This window comes from Limulus polyphemus, unplaced genomic scaffold (genome assembly GCF_000517525.1).
Source record: "Limulus polyphemus unplaced genomic scaffold, Limulus_polyphemus-2.1.2 Scaffold2304, whole genome shotgun sequence".
Lineage (NCBI taxonomy): Eukaryota > Metazoa > Arthropoda > Merostomata > Xiphosura > Limulidae > Limulus > Limulus polyphemus.
Genome location: NW_013667914.1, coordinates 134,439 through 146,066, shown reverse-complemented (window position 1 = coordinate 146,066; position 11,628 = coordinate 134,439). Strand labels below are relative to the sequence as shown.

The 11,628-nt window shown below is 35.1% G+C and overlaps 1 protein-coding gene across 1 annotated transcript in view; it reads right to left on the bottom strand.

The window, feature by feature from the left end:
- Nucleotides 1-5,835, bottom strand: part of LOC106466564 (glutamate receptor 4-like) — a 31,825-nt gene extending 25,990 nt beyond the window's left edge. Inside the window, exon 1 of the mRNA XM_022394598.1 lies at nucleotides 5,716-5,835. Coding sequence (XP_022250306.1) covers nucleotides 5,716-5,835 — 120 coding nt within the window. The remainder of the gene's footprint in view (nucleotides 1-5,715) is intronic.
- Nucleotides 5,836-11,628: the final 5,793 nt, after the last annotated feature.

Genomic DNA, 11,628 nt, shown 5'->3' with positions numbered 1-11,628 from the left:
ATCTTTTAAACTCCAACTTATACTTGTGTATTAAACATCTTTTAAACTCCAACTTGTACTTGTGTATTAAACATCTTTTAAACTCCAACTTATACTTGTGGATTAAACATAATTTTAAACTACAACTTGTACTTGTGTATTAAACATCTTTTAAACTCCAACTTGTACTTGTGTATTAAACATTTTTTAAACTCCAACTTGTACTTGTGTATTAAACATCTTTTAAACTCCAACTTGTACTTGTGTATTAAACATCTTTTAAACTCCAACTTGTACTTGTGTATTAAACATCTTTTAAACTCCAACTTGTATTTGTGTATTAAACATCTTTTAAACTCCAACTTGTATTTGTGTTTTAAACATCTTTTAAGCTCAATATCGGTATTTGTTCATATATAGAGCATACGTGGAAGTTAGTTCGAATTCAAACAGGAACCCTTCTTATAAAACCATGATCAAATGATCTTATCTTGCATATACTCCGTATAGGCATTAGTTTCTTTTGTATATGGAAACTAACTAACCATACATATCTCGTCGTGAGTACAACGATAATTATTTATAAATATTCATATATATATCCAGTTGAAATCTCTGCCAAGTTTCGAAATTATTTGACAGGTCGTCACAAATATATCAAAGAGGTTCTCTGGCTCACAGCTAAACGTTTAGTTTCGTTTCTTTGACGAAAACAATATATTATAATTTTCGACTCTTCTGTGCTCCACCAATAGCAGCCAGATCATAAAACCACAGGGGATTTTCCTTAATTTACGAACTTTCGAAATATCTGACAATTGCACTTGGCAAAATTACTTCGGTGTTTGTTTTAGACGTGAAACGATTGTAGGAAGCTGACGTCATGAAACACGTGGAGTTAATAAAACTCTATTAATCATCTGTCCACATACCACCCACAGCTGTTTGACTGTCAGGTACGTGGATAATGTGTACATAGCGAAAATATGGCTGATTTGTCTTCCTTTACATTAATGGTATATTTTCACGTTCTTGACCATTTTGTCTCACGCGATTTGAAACAAGTAAAGGTAATGAGAGTCTTCTGACATTTGCCGTCTGGCTATGACGTATGCCTTTGTGAAACGTTGACGTCATTAGTGAATAGATGCAAACAAAGCGAGGCCCCAGAGAGTCGGGAACCCACGAAATAGATACAAGAAAGTTAATGCATAATACGAAGTAAAGATCCATATTTAGTATCTGATATAGAATATCCTCAAGAACGAGAATAAGCTAGTTTTAATGCACAACGTTTCATGATAACTATTAGCTCTTAGATAAAGTTTGTTTGTTTGTTTTGAATTTCGCGCAAAGCTACACGAGGGCTATCTGCGCTAGCCGTCCCTAACTTACCAACGTAAGAATAGAGGGAAAGCAACTAGTCATCACCACCCACCGCCAACTCTTGAGCTACTCTTTTACCAACGAATAGTGGAATTGACCGTCCCATTATAACGCCCCCACGGCTGAAAGGGCGAGCGTGTTTGGTGTGACGGGGATTCGAACCAGTGACCCTCAAATAGCGAGTCGAGCGCCCTAACCACCTGGCCAAGCAGGGCCCTTAGGTAAAGAGAGCTTACGTAAACTGTTATTTCTTCGGTGCGAAGATCCTAACAACAAATGTAAATTTAACTCAAAGCAGGCTTCTGTAGAGGACATATTTACATAGGGTCGTGTGTAGTCCAGTGGTAAAAGTCCTCGGACTGCGAAATCAAGGATTCACGATTTGCAACTTGTTGTCGCAAAAAAACAACAAATTCGCATTTTGTGGCTATTGCTGCGCTCTAAAAGTGACAGTGAACTTTCAACTATTTGATCAAGTAAGAGTAGCTTAAGTGTTGGCGGTGGATGCTTTGATGGCTGCCTTCTCTCTTTAGTCTATCAGTTTAAATTTAAGGGTGAATATACGTAACTAGTCCTTGTATGGGTTTGGGAAAATTCTGAAAGAAATAGACACATTCATACAAGAAATCTCCAGAGATTTAAGATAATTTTGCGCGAAGGTTTAGTCTAGAAAAAGAATTCGCTACGTGCAACAAACACGTGGCTAAGACCAAAAAGAAACTTTGCCGATTCACGCAGATAGTTGCGTTGAATAAGGCTGTAAATCTGCTGCACTATTGAACTAATTTAGTCCTATTTTGATATAAATTATAAAGCATTACAATGAAATTCTTTGTCAGCATTTACAGGAAAAATACGTTTTTGTCAGCGGTGAATTTAGTTTCCTTTTATAAAAGGTGTTTATTAGAGAAAAACTGATTATCAAAGAACACACTGCCATGTAGAAATTGAGGATGAGTGAATCATGTTTGAAAGCATGCATAGGTTCGTGAAAACTTGTGTACGTACAATAAAATGTTCTATTTCACCAGACCAAATCTCGAGCCTTTCTGTTGACCGATGATACACATGGATAGTTCCTATCATTTTTATTTTGTTGTTTTACATAACACAATAAAGATTTTTATACTATTTGTTATCATTTAGAAAACCGCCTTATGCTTAATACGTAACGACTAAGTCAATATTCAGTATTTTGTAAATATTACAACAATTATTATTTAGTATTCCATGATCGCTACAACAAAGTTATTATTTAACACGTTATGAGCATTACAGCAGTGACGATCGTTGTACCTCTTCAACGGCCCATTAGTTTTACAGCAGCGACGATCGTTGTACCTCTTCAACAGCCCATTAGTTTTACAGCAGTGACGATCGTTGTACCTCTTCAACGGCCCATTAGTTTTACAGCAGTGACGATCGTTGTACCTCTTCAACGGCCCATTAGTTTCTTCTAAGTTTTGGACTAATTGATAGAATTAAATACTATACTTACAAACTCTTGTTTTAAAAAATTGAATAAAGTTGGAGACATAAACCCAATTCCTTCGATATTTTTCATAATAACGTAATTTAGTTGAAGCGATTATAGAGTTATCAAAGAGATAAAAAGAGATCTGATGTTGGGACAGATCATCTTGTATGAGCTTGAGAAGTGTAATTGCTCCAGACAAATGATGATGAGATAAGTTTACGAAGTATGTAGATGGACTAAAACACTTGCTGATGTAAGAAGAAAAAAAAAGCTCCAGGACAATAGTACGAAATAACAAATAGCAGATAAGATGCCTCATGAGGATTTTTATGGTATACCGATCTCATGACGCTGCTGGCCACTTCTGAAGAAAACTTCCAACAACAGTTGAATGAGTAACCAGAGCAGTGAAGATTCTCGTTGTTGAAATGCATCATGACCCAACCAAGTAGACGGTAAATAAGGATACAGGCCAACAAGGTCAGAATTTACTTAGATATAAAATGTGTTATAGAATTTCTACCCCATGAAAAAGTGACAATATGAGAACAATGATTCAGCTAAGGTTACTGAGTGGGAGAAGTGATAATATGAGGACAATGATTCAGCTAAGGTTACGCATTGGGAGAAGAGACAATATGAGGACAACGATACAGTTAAGGTTACTCTATGGGAGAAGACACAATATGAGGACAACGATCCAGATAATGTTACTCTATGGGAGAAGACACAATATGAGGACAACGATCCAGATAATGTTACTCTATGGGAGAAGACACAATATGAGGACAACGATCCAGATAATGTTACTCTATGAGAGAAGACACAATATGAGGACAACGATCCAGATAATGTTACTCTATGGGAGAAGACACAATATGAGGAAAACGATCCAGATAATGTTACTCAGAGCGAGAGGTGACAATATGAGGACAATGATCCAGCTAAGTCTATTCAGTTATCCGATCTTGCTTATTGTAGTGTATGTGTACAAAACGTAGACACTGAGGAAATTGGACATTGAGAGACTTGTGTGGGTGTGAGATATGGTACAGGACTCAAAAGGAAGTGAACAACCAGAAACTATAAAATTGTGAGTTGTGATTTCTTTATCGGCTTCTTATACAAGACCAGACAATTGTTTGGAAAAGATTGCCATGGTAAACGTGACTCTAGAGAACAAACTCCTTGGAAGGAAAGGACTCGGTGGAAGTAAACATTAAGAATTGGATGAGAGTTACTATAATGGAGATCAAGGAAAGGACATAAATCTTTAGCGTCGAGTTGCTGTTGCCACCCATCAGATATGGTCACAGAATTAACTTGCCCTGCGCTGTGACATATAGACATTTAGGTTTTGTTTATGATGCCTCAAGAAAGAAGAAAAAAATCAGAAACCAAACTAGCTGTGATACTGATGAAATGACAAAAACTACACAATTGTTATACGCATCCATTGAAGAGCAACAACGCAAAGAATGAAAGAGAAAACTGTGAGATCTCGTATTGTCACGTTTGGTCTACCAGAAAGTGAACATCATTCATTTCGGTGTTCTTGGAACAAGAATCGTTCCTTTGGTTACATTCTGCTCCGTCATCATTTTCAGGAACAGCTCCGTAGATGAATGTTTTAGATAAGTTGGTAGAGTTCGTTTTTTACACTGTCCCGAATTCTTGAAAGTCTGTTTACGACACGTGAGGTCAACCTTACTGTCTACAGGTCACGTGTGAGGCCCGCAGTTCTTAGAAAAGTATTTCAAGAGTTGATGCTATCGCAATTGTTCTAATTTTTGCACTGTTAGTTTATCAAGGAATTATTTGAACACTTGTCCCAAATAAAAAAAAAACAGGACTTAAATAAGAAGCCACACTTCTGAATATAGAAGCCTGTTTTTTTATGAGGGCAATCTGCTTTATCTTATGTGCTTATTTTTGACCTTTATTTCGTTAGCTATTTCTCTCCTAGTTCCATGTATATGTTACCCAAACCTAAGGTTATTTCCTTGACAGTAACCATATAATTTTGAAATGCACAAGGACTTTTTTTTTCAAAGGAACTACATATAATTCAAGGTGGCGCCGGAAAAGCTAAGTGTGAAACTAATCTCCCCACTAAAAAAATAGTGATAAAAAACACACTTGAATATACAAATTAAATCATAACTATAATTGGTAACAATCTTAATACATTCCAAAACTTCCACGACATGTTTTTCTAAGACTAGGCCTTGAAATGCACGTGACAGTTCTTTACTCTCCACGTGACGAACGGTTTTTCTAAACATTATAATATTCATTTATCTTGTAATTAAGGCATGATCCCTGCAAGTATTTTTCAGAACCAAATCATGTAAGCTATAGAAACAAACTTACATATATATTATATTACACACATGAATTTCTGACTAAAATACCAAGTGAAACGCCATTTAACGTACTAAAATACCAGGTGAAACGCCATTTAACGTACTAAAATACCAGGTGAAACGCCATTTAACGTACTAAAATACCAGGTGAAACGTCATTTAACGTACTAAAATACCAGGTGAAACGCCATTTAACGTACTAAAATACCAGGTGAAATGCCACTTTGCGTTCTTTCTTCGTGATTCATGAAATCCCATGTATACATTTCGTAGGGATATTTTATAGCTTAGATCGCTTGAAAATAACAAAAATCGACAAGTTATAGTTCATAAATTTACTTATAGTTTAAATCTGTAAATATCTAGAGATTAAAAACTAAAATATAAACATAATGTTTGATTACAGAGAGTGCAATTAACATTATAAGTACTGGATATCTATATATCAGTCTTGTTTAGTTGTGGTAATCTCCATCTCGTAGGTTCAATCTTGTTTGGTTGTCGTACCCTCCATTTCATAGGTTCAATCTTATTTGGTTGTGTCTTCCATCTCATAGGTTCAATCTTGTTTGGTTGTGGTATCCTCCATCTCGTAGGTTCAATCTTGTTTGGTTGTCGTACCTCCATTCATAGGTTCAATCTTGTTTGGTTGTGGTATCCTCCATCTCGTAGGTTCAATCATGTTTGGTTGTGTTGTCCTCCATTTCATAGGTTCAATCTTGTTTGGTTGTGGTGTCCTCCATCTCGTAGGTTCAATCTTGTTTGATTGTGGTATCCTCTATCTCGTAGGTTCAATCTTGTTTGGTTGTGGTGTCTTCCATCTCGTAGGTTCAATCTTGTTTGGTTGTGGTATCCTCTATCTCGTAGGTTCAATCTTGTTTGGTTGTGGAATCTTTCATCTTTCGAACACGTATACTTAAAGCTTCATAAAGAAACATCAACTCAGTAGTCATCCACAGAATATTCGCACCATTTTATTTGGGAGACAAAACAACAACAACAACAAACTTTCAAAAATTAGTTAGTCAAACTACAAGTACACCAGTTTGACGGATTATTTTCTCAAATTAAAAGCATCTTTATTTTTTTGAAAAACAAAATGAAATTTCTGGCCTGATGCAAATTATCGGCAATACAAACATAAACATATAATTTGAAGATAATGACATGTTTCTAAATTAAACTGAAATTACTACCTTTTTTATTTTTAAATATAAAACGTGATATTTGGTAATTATGAATAATTCTTGAAACCGTAAACCGAAATTTCAGAATGATTGTCTAACATTTTTTTGTTTGTTGTTAAGCACAAACCTATACAATGGGCTATCTGTGCTATGCCCACTACGGGTATTGAAATCCGGTTTTTAGGGCAGTCTAACAAACTGTAGGATATCTGTAACATACCTTGACACGTCAAGGTATGTTATAGATATCGTACAGTTTGTTAATACTATACCGTGAATTGTTAAATAACAATTCACGGTATAGTACAGTATAGCATATTTACTTCGGTAAATTAACAGTGAAAATAAAAGATAAAAAATAGACAGTGTTTTGGCTGTTTGACCTACTAAAATAGTACTTATATCCTAACTTGTTTACTTTATTTCATTCGAAATAAAATAAATAAAGAACACTATTAACACATTAAATACACACCGTCTCCCACACTCCTTAATTTAGAGCTACACGAAAATAGACTTTTTATGATAAAAACTGAGCATTCCATTTTGTTAAGAAATTCAGTCAGGCATGAAATTTGGCAACTACTTAGCATAAAAGCAGTATTTATTGCATGAAAGAAGGAATGAAACGATCGTTGGATGATGAATAAATTTGTATAAATGGAGGCCGAGAAATATATATAAATATTGAATGAAGTCTTTCATTAGTTGCCGTTTAGAATTGGATGGTTTAGAATGTGTACAAAAATCACTTATCACGTATATTAGATTGTGCAGAGTAGGAGAAAATAGAGAGAAGCGTTTGAACAAGTTCAGCTGTTTTGAAATAGGCAGTTGAATGTACAAGAAGTGACCATAATTATTCACAAAGAGTGGCCATAATTCTTCACAAAGAGTGGCCATAATTCTTCACAAATAGTGGCCATAATTCTTCACAAAAAGTGGCCATAACTCTTCACAAAAAGTTGCCATAATTCTTCACAAAAAGTGGCCATAATTCTTCACAAAGAGTTGCCATAATTCTTTAAGAAGAATGGCCATAATTCTTCACAAAGAGTGTCCATAATTCTTTACAAAGAGTGGCCATAACTCTTCCCAAAAAGTGGTCATAATTCTTCACAAAGAGTTGCCATAATTCTTTAAGAAGAATGGCCATAATTCTTCACAAAGAGTGTCCATAATTCTTTACAAAAAGTGGCCATAATTCTTCACAAAAAGTGTCCATAATTCTTCACAAAAATTGGCCATAATTCTTCACAAACGCTGCTGCATACATAACTCCCCCTCTAAAATTTTCATCTATATAAGCTAAGATATTTGAATCTTTAAATGTTTTTTTATCGGCATATCGGCTCATAGAATGGCTCTGAGTTTGTTTTTTATCAAGTACAAACTTCCAGCTCATAGCTCCGTCATCTCTTGACCGATTTGAGATCTAATTATAGTTTTCGACTCAGAAGGTCAAACCCTTTCGATTGATGTATTTGACCACGCCCAAGGTCTCATACATTAATTTACTCTATTCCTGCCTACAAGAATTTCAATTTGATGGTAGGCTGTTAGAGATCCTGATGATTAATAAAATCGACTCGGGTATACGCGAGCCCCACGCTTGGTATTGCTGGCACAAAAAAACATAGCTAATAAAAACGGGGAAAAAAAGTCATATAGATTAATTTACTTTAATCCTGAAGAAAAGAATTTCAAGTGCCGCGGCTATTGAGGATTCCCTCTTGTTTTCTAATTTAACATTCCGAGTTGAAAAGTAAATCTTTATGCGGGATTTTTGAAATTTATAAGTTTAAGAATGCGAAAGCACACAAGAATAAAATATCGTTAAAGAACATTCAATGGAAGTTCGGTAAACTAAACTAGACTCTCTCTGTGTTTTTTTCTGTCTAAAGACCACAAACATAATTTCTAGTATTGACTGATAATATTTTCGGTTTGGAATGGAACCAATCAAAATTAGCCACAATGTCGTTCTTTGTCCAATCATAAAGTACGTCCTTTTTGGTTTGGAATAGAGCCAATCAAAGTTAGCCAGAATGTCGTCCTTTAGCCAATCATAAACTCTGTCCTTTTCGGTTTGGAATGGAGCCAATCAAAGTTAGCCACAATGTCGTTCTTTAGCCAATCATAAACTTCGTCCTTTTTGGTTTGGAATAGAGCCAATCAAAGTTAGCCAGAATGTCGTCCTTTAGCCAATCATAAACTACGTCCTTTTCGGTTTGGAAGAGAGCCAATCAAAGTTAGCCAAAATTTTGTCCTTTAGCCAATCATAATCTACGTCCTTTTCAATTTGGAATAGAGCCAATCAAGGTTAGTCACAATGTCGTCCTTTAGCCAGTCATAAACTACGTCCTTTCTCATTTAGTGTGATATGCTAAATTTTATCACTTTATTAACTGATTAATATTACCCATGGATCTTTTGGGCCCCTCAGTGGCCCAGCGGTAAGTCTGCAAAGTGGGTTTCGATACCCGTGTTAGGCACGGTACAGATAGCCCATTGTGTGCTTAACTTCAAACAAACGGAATGGATCTTTTGGACTTTTACTACTTTTTTGTTTATTTCTTGTATTTTATAAGTAATCTTTTTTTCAACATTTAAATACTTCCTTAAACAAAAAAAATGTTTGAGTTTGTTAAATTTTCGAATTATTATTAACACAGTTTTATATGCCTCGGTCCACAGTCTGAATAATATTTCCGCCAAGGTGTTGTATAAATATTTACTTTTTGTTCAACTCTCGTCAATCCCTGATATCGTAAATATATATATATGTCATTTTTACTGGCCACTTTCATGACGTTTGGTAGTTATTGGGCGTTGCTTGATTGAAATTGATGTGAAATTTCGTTACTTTATAAGATTAAATCAATTAAGCAGTTTTGTTGTTGAATCTTATCTATAAAACGTATTGATTCGTCAGACGGGTGTCTACGTCGCAACAGATTCTATGGGTATATGCAATGTTGATCAAACAGTAGGTATTTACTCACCAGATGGCTGTCTGCATTACAACATGTTCTGTTCGTTAATCAGCACAAACTGATACAATGTGGGGGTTTATAATAGGAACTATTCAGCTCCATAAACAATTAGGATTAATTCAACAGATAAATGTCTTAATTAAAACTTGTTCTACTGAATAAAACGAATGGTGTGATTCATTAGATTGGCGTCTTCATTACAATGTTTCGAATCATTATTTACTCGGTTAGTATCTTCATTAACCTTTTAATCAATTAACAGGTTGGTATCTTTATTAAGCCTAATTTAATCAATTAACAGGTCGGTATCCTAATTAAGCCTAATTTAATCATTTAACAGCTCGGTTCTGTTTGTTTATTTGAAACTGAGCACAAAGCTACACAAAATGGGCTATCTGTGCACTGCCCACCATGGGTGTCGAAACCCGGTTTCTAGCGTTGTAAGTCCGCAGACATGCCGCTGTGCCACTGGGGGCGCTCGGATCGGTTCAGGAACTACACAAATCGCATACACCAATAACAACTTCTTTTTTGTTTTTTACTGATCTATCAATGATACGAATAAAGTTTGAAAATACATTTTTTTTAATATTTTTGATAGAAAAAAATAGTAAGTTGATGAATCTCATTGAACTCGATTCATGTATATTTCTAGCATTTGATTTCAAAACATTATCATTCAATTTGTGCATACATATGAAGCTTTGTTTCAGATCTCTCATAATTATGTAATTTACAGTTTTGATACTTGTATTGCTGTACTCGAACTGAGCTCACGTGTTCGTTATGTAAATGGTATGGTTGTACGAAACTTGTGCATGTTTTGTTAGTGGTACTGTTGTTCTTGATCACATGTTGGTAAGGCAACTGCTACTGTTGCTTCTTATGTGTGTGTATATTGTTGATAGTATTGTTGTAAGCGATCAGTGTATGTTGTTTATAGTAGTGTTGTTGTACGTGATTTGGGTATATTGTTGCTAGTCTACATAAATATGATAATATTGTCTATTCTATGTCCGTGTAACTACTTCGCAGGGTTGGATGGATCCTCATCAAATTTGGTATGAAGGTTTATTGGGTCCATGGGGAGATACATACAACTTTTCAACTTTGCGGTTTTTATAGGCGTTTTCGCATTTTTTACCACTACTTCGCCCCCTATTGATGGATCTTCACCAAATTCAACATGAAGGTTTGTTGGGTCAATGCAGAGATACACGCAAACGTACGGTTTCATATTTTGTGTTTTACAGTTTTAATGAGCGTTTTTTTTTATAAGGGAAGCAACTTTTCATGTCCTAAGATAACCTTTCATTAATAATAAATTTACATAACTTCCGTCCAGAGGACAGGTACTCCAGCTAGTATTAAATATTATAAAGAACTGTGTTCATAGTAAAACTTTTGTTTATTTTATTCACAACGTTTCACTAGGTTTATCTGGCATCATCGGGTGGGATACAAGAACTGAGACTAACAGAATTTAATTTAAAAAATAATCACGTGAGAATCTATAACAATAGTAACGTACAAGCATTCGGCAAATTAATTGCAAATAATTACCTAATTCGTCAATTCCTATGTTGCTTGACAACTAACGGGGAAGAAGGCTTACGTGTGTTTAAATAATACAGATTATCTGTTTAGGGACCATTGCTATAACAAATTAATCAGCCAGTTAAGAATATAATTCACTTAACACCTGAGAGAGGATGGGCACATTTGTTGCCTTTTTATTTATTTTCCACAACTCTTATTGTCGAACTACTGTTATTGTGTGTGTAATATTCACATACACATTATGAGTCTCAAAGAATATAATTACAATTTGTTCGAGTTATGAAAGATTACGATGGTATTCACTAACACTGCCAACAAAGACGTGCTTAATATTCTTAAGTATTATGGTAACCTAGGCTTCATCCTAAACCTGGTTGCTGCCTGCGGCTCGTTGCATCCATAATGTCGAGATTTAGAACGTTCACCTTTTTTTTCCCCCCTAGTTGTCGGAAAGACTATCTATTCAGTGATTTGTCGATGATAGGCTTGTCCAACACAAAAAATTCGAGGTTCGATACCTACGTTAACACTCAAATCGAACTGAATGACCGATTGGCTTTAGCCGCTATTGAATAGATATATCAAAAACTCATATAAGTCTACACCTACAACAATATTGAAAACAGCGAGAGCTTCAGCGTAACAGTGACAAAAATATGAGTTCAGATCTTATACAT